The 15,026-nt window shown below is 42.6% G+C and overlaps 2 protein-coding genes across 2 annotated transcripts in view; one reads left to right on the top strand and one right to left on the bottom strand.

The window, feature by feature from the left end:
* The window catches only part of dnah5 (dynein, axonemal, heavy chain 5), a 44,997-nt gene extending 32,840 nt beyond the window's left edge, over positions 1-12,157 (top strand). Inside the window, 20 exon segments of the mRNA XM_057045142.1 lie at positions 91-226; positions 408-589; positions 787-921; positions 1,337-1,492; positions 2,118-2,300; positions 2,893-2,997; positions 3,140-3,278; positions 3,468-3,582; positions 3,949-4,139; positions 4,385-4,506; positions 5,414-5,563; positions 6,066-6,311; positions 6,499-6,718; positions 7,432-7,637; positions 7,804-8,007; positions 8,961-9,176; positions 9,641-9,853; positions 9,998-10,150; positions 10,821-11,052; positions 11,990-12,157. Coding sequence (XP_056901122.1) covers positions 91-226; positions 408-589; positions 787-921; positions 1,337-1,492; positions 2,118-2,300; positions 2,893-2,997; positions 3,140-3,278; positions 3,468-3,582; positions 3,949-4,139; positions 4,385-4,506; positions 5,414-5,563; positions 6,066-6,311; positions 6,499-6,718; positions 7,432-7,637; positions 7,804-8,007; positions 8,961-9,176; positions 9,641-9,853; positions 9,998-10,150; positions 10,821-11,052; positions 11,990-12,141 — 3,456 coding nt within the window. The 3' untranslated portion in view covers positions 12,142-12,157.
* Positions 12,158-12,344: 187 nt separating this feature from the next.
* adcy2a (adenylate cyclase 2a) overlaps positions 12,345-15,026 on the bottom strand; it is a 34,330-nt gene continuing 31,648 nt past the window's right edge. The window contains exons 24-25 of the mRNA XM_057045143.1: positions 14,085-14,209; positions 12,345-13,409 (exon numbers count right to left, since the gene is read on the bottom strand). Coding sequence (XP_056901123.1) covers positions 13,257-13,409; positions 14,085-14,209 — 278 coding nt within the window. The 3' untranslated portion in view covers positions 12,345-13,256. The remainder of the gene's footprint in view (positions 13,410-14,084; positions 14,210-15,026) is intronic.

Raw genomic sequence — 15,026 nt, 5'->3', positions numbered from 1 at the left:
ACGTGACACTACCAACGAATAATGGTGGATTCTTACGTAACATTTGGAAAGGCTAAACTGACTTATGTGTGTGGACATTTTCCTCGTCAGGCCCTGCTGGAGGACGCTGAGCGCTGCAGACACAAGATGCAGACAGCATCCAGTCTCATTAGTGGCCTAGCTGGTGAGAAGGAGAGGTGGACTGAGCAGAGCAAAGAATTTGCTGCTCAAACCAAACGGCTTGTTGGTAGGTGGTGGAGCTGTGGAACTGTGTCTGTGATGCACACATTACCATTAATCTATAAGATCTCATATATAACCAATGGATAAGGGCACACAGTTACTACATTTTACAGATTGTAATGCTGACATTGTATTTTATAATTAATGACCAGAACAGAAATGGAATATTTGTCCTCTTCTTTTAGGTGATGTTCTCCTGGCTACTGGGTTCCTCTCCTATTCTGGCCCCTTCAATCAAGAGTTCCGAAATCTTTTATTGAGCGAATGGCAGCAGGAGCTGAAGCAGCGTCACATCCCATTTGGCGTCAACCTCAACCTGACCGAGATGCTTATCGACTCGCCCACCATAAGCGAGTGGAACCTGCAGGTCAGTGGTCTATTCTGCTAAATGTATTTCAGCCATGCACACAGTGTATAACTCCAGTTGGTGGGAGAATTATTTTCCAAAAAGGATTTCCATGTTCCTTTTTGAAATCTAACTATAAAACCACTGCACAGATATGCATATGTATGCATGCCGTATATGATGATGTTTAATCCAATAACCTGCCTTGAATTTTACAGGGACTCCCCAATGATGACCTGTCCATTCAGAACGGCATCATAGTCACTAAAGCTGCTCGCTATCCTCTCCTTGTTGACCCTCAGACACAGGGAAAATCATGGATCAAGAACAAAGAGGCCCAGAATGACCTACTGGTTTGTTATTTGATCTAAAGTGTGTGTGTGACCTGTGGTGACTGCTATATCTTTACATACATGATTTATCACACTGTTTTAGGTTGGGTGATAACATGATGATCATTAATTAAAATGATTGTTGGTCTGGATAGTTATTATTTGCCTATTTCTCTAATTCTATCCTCTCAAGGTGACATAGACTAAGTCAGTTAAGGATGATTTTTCCACCATTTTTAAAGCAGTTAAAGTTTTAGTTTTTGTGTGGCATCATGGGAAATTTGGATTGTGTTCACAAAGGTCACACTATCAAACTTTTTTTTTGGAACCTCACAAAAAGGAAAGAAAATGTCTTCTGAGGAATTCTTTGCACTACTCTATTCTGCTGGCATTAATTGCATTTGAGAACATTTTTTGTCCTCTATTCTGATCCCAGATCACGTCATTGAACCATAAGTATTTCAAGAACCATTTGGAGGACAGTTTATCGCTTGGTCGTCCTCTTTTGATTGAGGATATCGGGGAAGATTTGGATCCTGCACTTGACAACATCCTTGAAAAAAACTTCATTAAATCTGGGTCTACTTACAAGGTAAACTGGCTTCATATTGCACATCTGCACAGATGCAGTATATGTAAGGAACTATGAAGGTATTAAAGAGTATTCTGCTCATCAGCCAAAACCTCTAACCTTAAATTTGAATACTGTGCACTCAGTTTTTTTGTGATCCTCTTTTTTACACCCAAACAGTTGGAAATACTATTATTAAGAATGAAAATGATGATGACTAAGTAGTAAGAAAGTTTCTATCTCATTATCACCTCTCAGCTTGCGGCTAATGTTGGTTATGCAGCAGCTGATGAAACAGCTGGCTCCTTCCTTCTTGACGTCTCGCACATGAGAAGCAAACACGCGCAGACACCCAACATCCACACCTCCAGTGTTGAACTCCAGTGCTCCCATTCCCCAATTAGAAATACGTGATTAACAGAAACTACATGGTTGAATGGTTGCATAGACGTATATATGATATTCTACTAGTGACTTCAGAGTGTGTCCACAGCCGTTTCCCACTGTGAATTTAATTTGCATTTATTACACATACATGTAATCAGATATTTTGCTGATGATTTCTGCTGGACAAAAGACATTTAAATGTGAGTAGATAGATGGAGTTGATGAAGTATCATGGGTTACCCTCTCTGGCTTCTTACAGGTGAAGCTAGGTGACAAAGAGGTGGATGTATTGACTGGCTTCACACTGTATCTGACCACGAAGCTGCCTAACCCTTCATACACCCCTGAGATCAGCGCCCGCACCTCCATCATCGACTTCACCGTCACTAAGAGAGGACTGGAAGACCAGCTACTGGGCAGAGTCATTCTCACTGAAAAGCAGGTAGGGCTGATGTAATAAATACATTATCATCACTGTGTAATGTAAGATTAAGACACATCCTCGCAAAACAGTGTGAAGAAAGGACCATCAAATTATATATTCAAAATATATATTTTGCCTATATTAGAGACCACCACAACCATACCCGAATGCGTCCAACAGGGAAAAAAAATGTTGATCTATTCTTTTTGGTTCATTCGTACGCATAATAACTGCACAATAACTGTGATGAGACAGAGCATTGACTGTGAAAGAACATTTACTGCTGAAGGAAGACAGTTGTTCCTGGCAGTGGACAATGCCAAATAATTTGAGCCGGGGGGTGGGGGGTGGAAAGAAGCTTGTTAATCTGTGCATTAAATATGGATTTAATTAGATTGTGAGCTGAATATAAAACCCTCATCTTGCGCAGCTCTTGCACAAGATCTTTGGATTTGGTTTGTGTCAGGGAGTTTGGGTTTATTTGATTTTCACTTGCCCTTGATTTACAAAGTGCTTCCTTAACATAAAGGGCAACAGGACCGTAGGTTATATATGGCTGAGTGAGATTTGTGGCATATTCTTTTAATTTAGTGAGCACTCTGTCACTTAGGAACTGGAGAAGGAGAGGACAGACCTCCTGGAAGATGTGACAGCGAACAAAAGAAAGATGAAAGAACTAGAAGACAACCTTCTCTACCGACTGACAAGCACACAGGTGACATAAAACATGATAAAAATGAGGCACGGCTTTCCGCGGGCTGAAATGAGGGATTAAAACATTCATAAGAATTTAGAAGAAAATTATTTATCGCATTTTTAAAAAAAAACCACTGTATTAAATAATGTCCTTTGAAAAGGGCTCACTGGTGGACGATGAAAGTTTGATTGTTGTCCTTGGCAACACCAAACGCACCTCTGAAGAGGTCACTCAAAAGCTGCAAATTGCCGCCGAGACAGAGATCCAGATCAATGCTGCCAGAGAGGAGTACCGACCAGGTAGGTCATAACAATGGGCTCAGATTACTAAATCAGCTGATAAATCTCTCATAATCAGACAAAGCTGCAGGTCACAGCGATATTTGATCGAGGGAGGACTGGCTTGCCATGCATATCCCACCAGACGTTTATCATTCATTCAAAAATGTGTGTGCAAGAACTCTTTTGGGTACATGTTTGTGTTTTCAGTTGCAGCAAGAGGCAGCATCCTGTATTTCCTGATCACAGAAATGAATATGGTAAATGTCATGTATCAGACCTCCCTGAGACAGTTCCTGGGGATATTTGACCTCTCTCTGGCTAGGTGAGAACACTGAAGCATCTTCTCATCTCTCATACAAACATTGTAAACATGTAACTTTAAGACAAAAAAACAGAAGGAATGTAAATATACCTGAACAGTAAAAAACCCTGGGCCAGTTTATCCTTACTTACAAAGATGGTCTGGCATTTAATGGGAAATGTTTCTGGAGTACTTGCAACATTTTTAGGTGGTTTAAATGGTTAACTTTTTAATTTAATATTTATTATTAATACCAAGAAGAAGCTTCAGTGTAATTGGTAATCAGAATTCAAATGTTACGACAGTAGCTAAAGCATCAGGAGTGTAAAAAATGAGCTACTTTAATCATAGTCTATAGGTATTTTTAACGAATTTCTCCTTCACCAGGTCTGCTAAAAACCCAGTCACCAGCAAACGCATAGCCAACATCATAGAATATATGACCTTTGAGGTTTTCAAGTATGCATCTCGGGGCCTGTTTGAGGAGCACAAGTTCCTCTTCACCCTGCTGCTGACGCTGAAGATTGACATGCAAAACAATAAAGTCAAACACGAAGAGTTCCTCACTCTCATCAAAGGTAAGAATAAAATCTAGAGTGTTTTATGTTCAAGGACCGCGCTGTCTCACTCATCTAAAGTAAAGAGGCTGTCCATTTGGACTTTTTTCATGGGTCCAGACACATGTAGGAACATTAAAAATGTGTGAAGCTGCTACAGCAACCAGAGTAAAAGTTAGAGGGAATAGAGATTTAAAAAGCTCTTGAGACTCTTTACAAAAGTGACATGTTACACTATGTGTGTTGTGTGGGCATCTCTTTTTTAGGAGGTGCATCTCTGGACCTAAAAGCTTGCCCACAGAAGCCAGCTAAATGGATTCTTGACATGACCTGGCTCAATCTTGTAGAACTCAGCAAACTCTGGCAGTTTTCTGATGTATTAGATAAGGTATTACATATCTACTCTCTCTCTCTCTTTCACTCTTACACACACACACACACACACACACACACACACACACACACACACACACACACACACACACACTCCCCCCCAAACACACACACACACACACAGACACACACGCTATTACACAAACATGATAAATTTACGTGACCCTGCCACATGTATAGTAATTCTTCTTTGGCTAGGAGACAATTTAGTCCATTATTCCTGCACATAGCAGCGGTCGTACGTTGTCTATTTCGCACACCAACTGCAGTCATCCCCAGGTGCTTATTAAATATTTTCACGCTGCTTTGCTCTAGTAAGCATGTCAATATCAGTCCCATCATGTCATACTTCATTGCAATCACACGCAGATGATTGCAGACGCCCCTGTGGATGACTGATAGCTTTGCGGCTTCCATTGAGAGTCAAGTCAATTTCCTTCAGCTGAGCACAGCAAAACCTGTACTTGGGTGTCATTAAGTTTTGATTGTGTGTCTGATTAATATTGGCGGATTAATTAATAGTTTTTGTTTTAATGAAATCAGTCCAAGATGGAATACACTGGCAGAGGTTTTAGTTTGGCCTCAAATAAAGGAACAAAGGGACTTTAATTCCCAGACTGCCTCAAACATACGCATTGGTTCTAAGTGTGGGACATTTTCTCTTCTACTGAAGAGCTTTAACATTTTTAATTGGAGCTGCTATTAGACAAAGACAAACATCATTCAGTTGAAAAGGAATCCAATAATGTGAATCAACAGCAGGCTTTGAGAAGACCTTTATGGGTCATTGTGCCCTTTGTTTCCAAAATTAACTCTTTTAAAATAGAAATAAAATAAAATAGTATGAAAAAATACCTAATAATTTAGTGATATCAGAATGGTTTGTTTTTTGTTTCTTTCAGATAAGCCACCATGAGAAACAGTGGAAAGCATGGTTCGATAAGGACGCCCCGGAGGAGGAGGTGCTCCCAAACAACTATGACAAGACCCTGGACTGCTTCAGACGCCTGCTCCTCATCCGTAGCTGGTGTCCTGACAGGACCATCGCTCAGGTTCCGACTGTCGTAGCTTTGTGTGGTTGAGATGTGGGGACACCCTGACAGCTTTCAAATAGCTTGTGGTTGCACACGATGAATGACTCAAACCTGAAGAAATACAAAGCTGATAGAGCTTTGAGGAGTCAGGGTTGTGAGGTGTATGCTGATTCTCTTCACCTGGAGTTTTATCTCCTTTTAGAAAAACAGTAGATTACATTAAATGAAATCTCTTGCCAGCTGTCCTTCTCTGAATTTGTACAAAGGGCTGTTCGACTTTCATTTCAGACTGAATTTTGGTCTACTGCAAATGGGGAGAGAGGAATTTGTTTTGTTACACTAAGAACAATTGTCTTGTTCTGACCTCTGACAGCAGATTTACCTTTTGACTCAAATCACCAGGCTAACAGGGAACGAAGCGCTCAGGAACATTCATTACACATGCTCAAATCAATAATAAGGTTATTTTTCTTTGCGTGCTTCATAAGGTAGAAAAGAAATGTCATTTCCTTTTCTTCAGGCTCGGAAATATGTGATGGATTCGATGGGGACGAGGTATGCAGAGGGGGTGATTCTTGACCTGGAGGAGACCTGGAAGGAATCAGATCCACGAACTCCTCTCATTTGCTTCCTGTCAATGGGTTCAGACCCAACTGATTCAATTATCGCGCTGGGAAAGAGACTGAAGGTTGAAACACGCTATGTCTCCATGGGGCAGGGACAAGAGGTCCATGCCCGAAAGCTTCTGCAGCAGACCATGGCTAATGTGAGTCAAGGGTGTGAGGTTAATCCTCCTTTGGCATCATTTTATGGAGCAGCAAACCAGAAACAACATTTTTTCTATAGAGCGTATACTTCTTTATTTTTCTCTCTTTTATACATGATGTCATCACTTGATAGTTGAACTAAAACACATTATTGATGATGTGTTACTGTTGTTTTTTTTGGATCAGGGCGGCTGGTCCTTACTCCAGAATTGTCACCTGGGTCTGGACTTCATGGATGAGCTAATGAATATAGTGACAGAGACAGAATGTGTGCACAGCAGCTTCCGACTCTGGATAACCACAGAGGTGCACCGACATTTCCCAATCACACTTCTGCAGATGTCAATCAAGTTCACCAATGAGCCCCCACAGGGCCTGAAGGCAGGGCTCAAGAGAACTTACGGAGGTAAGTCGGCTTTGGCTCAGCTTAAATTGAATACAGTAATAGTGGATATTATATTGCTGTATCCTTACTGTCATTTTATGAAAAAAGAGAAAAAAGTGCTCAATCTATAGTAGCAATAAGGATAGTACTGAATCAGTGCTACGCTCCACAGTGACAGCTTCCTTAGATAATCGTATAGCTGCAGAATTATACACATTGTCATCCGTCTGAATTTGTTAAGAGTCGATTCTGCATGGAGACCTACAGTATATTATTCACACGCACACACTCCCTCACACACGCGCCGAGAGCTAAAGCTTTCTTTCAAATCACACGATCAATAACCAAGACATGCATGGCATTAGTTAAAGGCAGCTCATTAGAATCTGAATAAATAACTGTTGTTGTTAAGCTTGTGTGCTGAGGTTTGCACTTTCCTGTCTGCTGGCAGAGAGCATATATAGTATGTGTAAATCAGCTACCCTGCCTGGTTCATATGTGACTCATCGGGAGGGTGTTTTATAGTCACAGAATGTCTCCACTGCTTTAATTTTGATTGATATCTCTAGTTAAAAATTGCATTTTTATTATAAGAAATGGCACACTGCAAAGGTTTTACAATGTATTTTCCAAACATTTATGTAGATTTCTGAAACAAATGTCTATGCCTTGGGGTGTATTATAATTTCACCCGCTGAAAGATGCTAATACCTTTATGGATGTACTGCTGACAGGTATAAACCAGGACCTTCTGGAAGTCAGCAACATGATGCAGTGGAAGCCTATGCTGTATGGGGTGGCTTTTCTCCACAGCACGGTGCAGGAGAGGAGAAAGTACGGGCCTTTGGGATGGAACATTCCATATGAGTTCAATCAGGCTGACTTTAATGCCACCATCCAGTTTGTGCAGAACCATCTCTATGACATGGACATTAAAAAGGTAGAAATGCTCATACCGCTAATACCAGTCATCTCAAGCCAAAGCTAAAGCACTTGGAAATTAAATTAAAATTAAAATTAAATTCAACTTGGAAATTGAATGAATAGACACGGTAAGCAAACAGCTTAGTGCGTGCATACATTACAAGCATTTCATACTTTTTCAGGGAGTTTCATGGACCACAGTGCGATACATGATTGGTGAGATTCAGTACGGCGGCCGAGTAACGGATGATTACGATAAGAGGCTCCTCAACACCTTTGCTAAGGTGTGGTTCAGTGAGGAAATGTTTGGATCGGACTTCAACTTCTACAAGGGCTACAACATCCCAAAATGCACTAGCATTGACCACTATGTGACATACATTCAGGTGAGTGCCGTGCTTATAAATCTGTGTTTTTTTTAAGCTGCACGCAACACATCTGTCTCCCACCCATTGTGCAACAATCTGGAGCCTAGCTGCAAAACAACGTCCCTTTCACTGGCTTCTAACAGCACCTTTGTCACAGGCGTTTGAGCCAAGTCACATCTGCTTTCTATATAACTACCTATAATGCAGTATATAGTTGGGCAGCGCCGCCATGATTCAATGTGTCTGCATTTACAGACAGCTCTGAAAGAGTGTCTGCAGGACGTTTTATTTTGCAGGATGCTGAGCTTTAAAGCAGACAACACAAGCTAACTTATCGGCCCAGATAAAGAAAATCAACTCGTGTGCTGTCCGCAGCAAATAGACACAATCATCTGTACTTTTCAGACGGCAGTGGCTTTGTGTTTACCCACAGATAAACACAGTTATTTATTATTGCTTCTTGTTTTCAGTCCAGATAAAGTGTCTAGATATTGAGGAGAGAGGGCAGAGAGGAATTCAACAAAGGTTCTATTTATATTCTCGCCTCTGTGGTGGCAAGAATTCACATCACCAATTAGTGCAGAAAGGAGTGGTGTTTTAATGCCTATCCGAAGTAATTACGGCACATATGTGTCACAGCCAACCCTTTCCACAGGGTTGGCAGCCCAGTAGTGGGACCCGAGCCTCTTGTGGGTTTGTTAGCAGTGAAGTGCCGCGTCTTTACACCAGCAGACACATCCTAGAGTTGTCTCACGGTGACATAAACCGCTGTTGTAAAACTGTCGGTTTCAGAATGAGGAGAAAAGGCCATCAGATAAAAATTTAATTCCACAGCTTTGGAAAGGGTTTGACTCTGTGCCAACAAAGTGTTCATGATGCACTGCGCTGGAAATCCATTTTACAAAACTAGGGAAAGTCAACGTTCCCTCTACTCCAATAACTGCAGATTCACTGTTTTATTTCGATGCCAGGGACTGCCAGCTTACGACACTCCAGAGGTGTTCGGTCTCCACCCAAATGCGGACATCACCTACCAGAGTAAGCTGGCTAAGGATGTGCTGGACACCATCCTCAGCATCCAGCCCAAAGACAGCTCGTCGGGTGGCGGAGAAACCAGGGAGGCTCTGGTGTACAGGCTGGCTAATGACATGCTGGAGAAGCTGCCTGAGGATTACGCTCCATACGAGGTAACCCTAAAATCACTGACGCTCCTGTGACTGAAGCCATTGGAAGAGATCCAACTGCAATCTGATTGCCGTCAAATAATAACAAGGGAAGTTGGGTTCTGGTTTGTTCACACATCCAAATAACCAGACCCAACTCACATTTGGCTCACTGGTGTGAACAGAGGTGAGGTGTGATGTTCCTTCAGCGGTCAGGTGATAGAGCAGAAAGTGTGTGTGCGTATGAGAGAGTAGACTAAATTAGACTGGCACCTGAATGCAGTTCAATCCAGCACCTGACGTGTTTTTGCTTTTCTCTCCTTTGTCACTGAAAGTGAAGTGAGGATGATGTTTTAGGTTGCAAGGTGCAACCCTCAACTCTGCCCCTGACACTTTCCACTTTTAATCTGTCTTTCTGCCTACATGTGCAAAACCCCAAATTCTTTAAATTAAAAGTTCTTTAACTAAAAAAACATTCATATATTCAGGTGAAGGAGCGCCTCCTGAAGATGGGCTCTTTGCAGCCCATGAACATCTTCCTGCGGCAGGAGATCGATCGAATGCAGAGGGTTATCGCTCTGGTCAGAACCACCTTGACAGATCTCAAACTAGCCATCGACGGAACCATCGTGATGAGCGAGAATCTACGGGACGCGCTGGACTGCATGTACGACGCCCGAATCCCCGCACGCTGGAAGAAGGTTGGTTGAGAGTGTTGACCAAGACTAAACCAGATGAGTTTATTTGTCTCTGGTAGTTGGTAGTTTAAGTTTTTTTTTCACGAACAGAGAAGTTAGACCTTGAAAAGATCATTCTAAGTTGCATTGTTGTCGGTGCTTTTGTAGGGGTCGTGGGTCTCCAGCACCTTGGGCTTCTGGTTCACAGAACTACTTGATCGAGACCGGCAGTTCCGGGCTTGGATCTTTGAAGGGCGTCCCAACTGCTTCTGGATGACAGGCTTTTTCAACCCACAGGGCTTCCTGACAGCCATGAGACAGGTACACTGCTCTCCTGAGCCACTGCTGGGGAGCAGAACACAGGGCAGAGAGCCACAGCCACACCAGCAAAAACACACACAGTCCTTTTGTGATGAATTGCAATTTATATTAATGTGGGGGTTGAACTGAAGGCTTAACCTCACTTAACCCACGTCTAAAGCTGGGTCTCTTCTTTACGGTCTCATTGTATTTATTAAAATAATTTATAATACATTATAAAATAAATTCCAGCAATTAAGGAAATAGAAATTGGAAATTAAATGTAGGTACTACATTATTACCTATTTGAGTTATTTTGTTATTTAAAGTAATGAAACTTTTACAGAGATGATGTAATGTGTAATATGGTGATCAAAGCTTATATTTTCTCAGTATGACATTTGTGGCATCACATCATGTGTCCATCACTGTCATTTGTCATCAGTATTTGAATGAGGAGGCGTTGTGCTCTCATTTTATTTATTTACTGAGCCCTCTGCTCATGTTTTTTTGAGGTATGGTGGGTTTATTTTCTTTGTTTCCCCACTATCAGTGTAGCTTGTTTGTCCTTCAGTGTTTTTTTATTGGACCTCTGTTACAACAATAGATTTTTCTCAGGGAGAGATGTGAAATATAATCAGTGCTGTCACACTGCCTGGGTTACTACCGGGATTTGTCCCTGCACTTGTAGGAGATCACCCGGGCCCACAAGGGCTGGGCTCTGGACCGCATGGTTCTGTTCAATGAGGTGACAAAGTGGATGAAGGATGACATCACCCAGCCCCCTGCAGAGGGAGTTTACGTGTACGGCCTCTACCTCGAAGGAGCCGGCTGGGACCGCCGCGGCTGCAAGCTCATCGAATCCAAGCCCAAAGTCCTCTTTGAGATGATGCCTGTGGTCAGGATGTATGCCGTGAACAATGGTGAGATTTCCCATCCTTTGATTGGATGGAGGAAGGGTGGCGGGGGTTGGGGGTGGGGGGATGCAACTGGAGTCCTGACTGTATTTTATCATCTTGTTTGGCCTCAGAAATTGAACATTACAAGTCAAGATGCAGAAGTGCCGCTTATCAGCAGTGTGTTGAACAGTGTTTATTCTAGAAGTTCTTATAATATTCAAGCAGGTTGGCAGAACGAGGAGCCCCAATGGAGGCTTACGAGACAGGCTGCTAGAGAAATGAATTAATCACCCACATCATACACACAGCGTGGTTTGTTTACAGCTTATCTTATCCCAGTTTTCCTGACAAGAGAAATGTCTACTGGGTTTGAGAGCATCACTTTAAAAGCTTGGGAGGAAGGAAGTCATTCAAGGATGCAATTGTGTATCTGTATTGCGTGTCATGGGACCGTCTGGAAATGGTGTTGCAGTTAAGTGGAAATGAGAATTGCATCAAAAGTGAAATATAAGTCTTGACGGCATCGACAATCTTCATCTTAACCCCGTAAACATGATTGCAAACGCCACAGGAAACCCATGTGATCGCGAGCGTTTTCAGAACCGTCGACCTTATCTCATCGTATCCTCGCTGTGAGGCTATTTGTGTGTTTTTTTCCCCCCCTCTAACGCTGATGGCGGCACTTGAATAACACTCCCATAAGTACTTCTTAATATTGTTCACACCAGGGTAACAAATAAACCTTCATGTAATCCAGGAAACAGCGCAGCGCCGCAGCCCCAGACTGACTCAGAAAACAGATGTTTTGGAAAACTCAAGTGGATTCTTAGCTCAGGACATGGATTAATTATACCTACAAAAATGTTTAATTACAGTGGAGATTAAGAGAGTGTTGTTTGCAGCTGTGGCTCTTTTTTTAATGTACCAATTAATTCACTCTTTGGTGGGTTTTGTGCGGCAGGTGCAAAGGATCCTCGCTTGTACTCTTGCCCGATATACAAGAAGCCAGTTCGGACCGATCTAAACTACATCGCACCTGTAGACCTGAAGACATCAGTTTATCCAGAACACTGGATCCTGCGGGGTGTGGCTCTCCTCTGTGATGTCAAATAAATATGCCTGCTCGGTGTTTTGCTATTATTAACCTGGAAAATGTGCCAAAGAATCTTTTGAAACACATTCTGGAAAGTCATATAAAGCCTGGAAAGCCACTTGGATGGAATATTAGCGTAATTCTGCCAGGGAATTTAAATCTAGTCTGGCAGTTTAAACAGGTGAAAATCAGTACAGACTTGCAGATGTAAAGAACAGCAACGTTGGAGTTGAAATACATAGAAACTTTAATGAAGTTTTTACAAAAAACAATAACATCAAAAACACTTTTTGGTAGCATTTTCTTTTGTTACAAAACCACTGCACCGGACATACTCTAGAGCTACCCTGTACACAGATCAGACTTGGGTATCTCAAATCTCCTCCACTAAGATCATCTGTCAACTGTTAACCAGCAGTTTGACTCAAATCCGACTTTGAAGAACCAGAACCGGGAATTCTGTTTTCGGCAGGTAGTGATGAATCTGTTATTTCTAGTTATTTCTAGCCAGACAGACACGATGATAAAAGTGAAAAGATAGTGGAGGAAACTGAGATCCTGCATGAATATCACAATATATTCATATATTCATCTCCTTCTATGGACATATATACACACACGTGTCTCTTTAGCTTTCGCTGCTTTATTTTTGTTATGTACCCTGTGTTATTGTATTTAAAGGAACGTTTCCATTAAGTGCATCATTTTTCTTAGGTGGCTGTATGCATTGTTGTTACATCTTCATTGAAATGACAGTTTTGTATCAACTTTGTTCTGTTTGAACGTTGGGCCATTGTTTTGCAAAAAAAAAAAAAAAGATGGTTGTATTAACCTGTATCAATCAACTGTTTTGTTTTCAATCAGGTTTTCGCAGAGTACAGAAATGAGACCGTTCCCCTTTTTACCTGAATGAACTCTTCCCAACATTCAAAACTGCAAAATATCTCTGGGTTTATTGCCTACTCGCTGTACATGCTACACTTAAACGTACCTAAATGATGATGGAAACTACAGTCGCAGAGTTGGTGGTGGAATGAAAAAAATCGGTCCACCACCGCATTTTCTGCAGCAAGAGAGACATTCGAATCTGAAAACCAAGTGTCCGTCGCTGTGCCGGTCGTGCAGATCCAGGACGTTACGGCATTACATTCCCTTGAGACAGAGAGCGGGTCATCTCTGTGTGCACAAAGTAGGTCTTGAGCTCGCCTTTTCCCTTGACATTGATGATGCCTCTGCAAGAGCACATGTAGCCCAGAGTCTGAAGGATGCGGCTGGTCTCCTCTGTCACCTAGCAGGAGAACCACATGAAGACAGCCTCAGTAAATTACTGCTGACAGGAATAGTGAAATATGAACTTCCTGAAGCTAACCAACATGCAGATGTCTGCGTGGTATTTCAGCTCGCTGGGTCACCAGGCGATAATCTTGATAAATGTTGCAAGGAAACTGACACTGCGCTTACTGTATAGCCAACCGTAAATGAGACATCAGTAAAACACACAGAGGGCGACAAATATCTCCGTGCCAGTCTGGAATAACAGCAACTCTTTAAATATTAACAGGCAATCTCGGGATGCAATAGAAAGCAGATTGTTCTGTCAGACGTATGCAGGCAGTGAAGTGTGAGAAGGCCCTCTGAAGACTGCGCGATTCCCACGGATCTCCAGACGGGTGGAAAAACCATTACATTTTATCATCCACTCAGTCGGGGGTGCAAACATAAAATTGGAAGATACTGAATTGAAGGCATGTGCTGCCTCGACCCGCGGGATTCCGAGTGACGGAGGCGCGTTGACTTTTCAACCTTGCCCAGGAGGCAGTGCAGACGAGCTGATGCAAATAATCTTTGAACGGCGCCACGTTGAAAGGAAGGTGTCCAAAAGCAGTGTTTACGCATTAAACATTCGACGCATCGGTGCATCTAAATTCACACCGATGTAATTTGACCCGCCAGGTCGGATTACCTGTATTTTTCCCAGGACTCCGGTGCTTTCCATCCGACTGGCTACATTCACCGTGTTCCCCCAGATATCATATTGTGGTTTTTGGGCTCCGATGACTCCGGCAATCACTGGACCGTGATTAATACCTGAAAATGGCAACAAAATGTCAGCAAATATATCAAATCACAGGGTGTGTTTTATTTAAAATTCTAACTGCTCCTCAAAGCAGAGTAAATGCTACATGTGTGAAACATTTCAAGGTCTGTAAGTGACTCAGAGGTCTAAAAATGTGCTCTGGCATGACGGAAGCGCGAGCGCACTTGTTTGTGTTTGTCGTGGTTGATCAAAGACCTTTTTAAAACAATGCTGATCAATTATTGATCAAAGCCAGAACGCGGGTCCAACAGCCTCGGGCGACTGCTGCTCCCTGAATAAACAAAGGCCTCGGTGAGAGGGAGGAGTGGAGTGGAAACTAACTGCAGCTGAACACTTAATCCCTAACAGCTCCGGAGTCCTCTGAAGCGTCTCATCTCTCCACGATGACACCAGGTCTCTTATTACTTTGGGAGTCATTTTCTACATAGCTGCAATGCCGGCTCTTCACAATTGTGCAGCCATACTGACGGGCCTGCCACGAGTTTTGTCCACTCACAGTGGGTGAGGACTTGTATTGGTCTGATATAGCGTTTGAGAGCAGCCTGATAGCAGCAGGGATGTGCAACCGCACAAATGCACACTGCTGAGTTAATGGAGCATCTCATGCTGCGATCTTCACAGACAGGTGGAAAGTATTGAATGCTGGCCACACGCAGCGGCCTGCTTTTTCTCCTCAGCCCCCCCCCCCCCCCCCACCCCCCTCTCTCTCTCTGCAGTATGCTGCCATGATTCTTAGAACTGTGTGGCAGGGTGGAATTGGTAACTACCATCTTTTAAAAACCCTGAATATCCAACATTTAGCTGAAA

The sequence above is a fragment of the Takifugu flavidus genome, chromosome 10 (genome assembly GCF_003711565.1).
Source record: "Takifugu flavidus isolate HTHZ2018 chromosome 10, ASM371156v2, whole genome shotgun sequence".
Lineage (NCBI taxonomy): Eukaryota > Metazoa > Chordata > Actinopteri > Tetraodontiformes > Tetraodontidae > Takifugu > Takifugu flavidus.
This window is presented reverse-complemented; position numbering and strand designations above follow the sequence as displayed.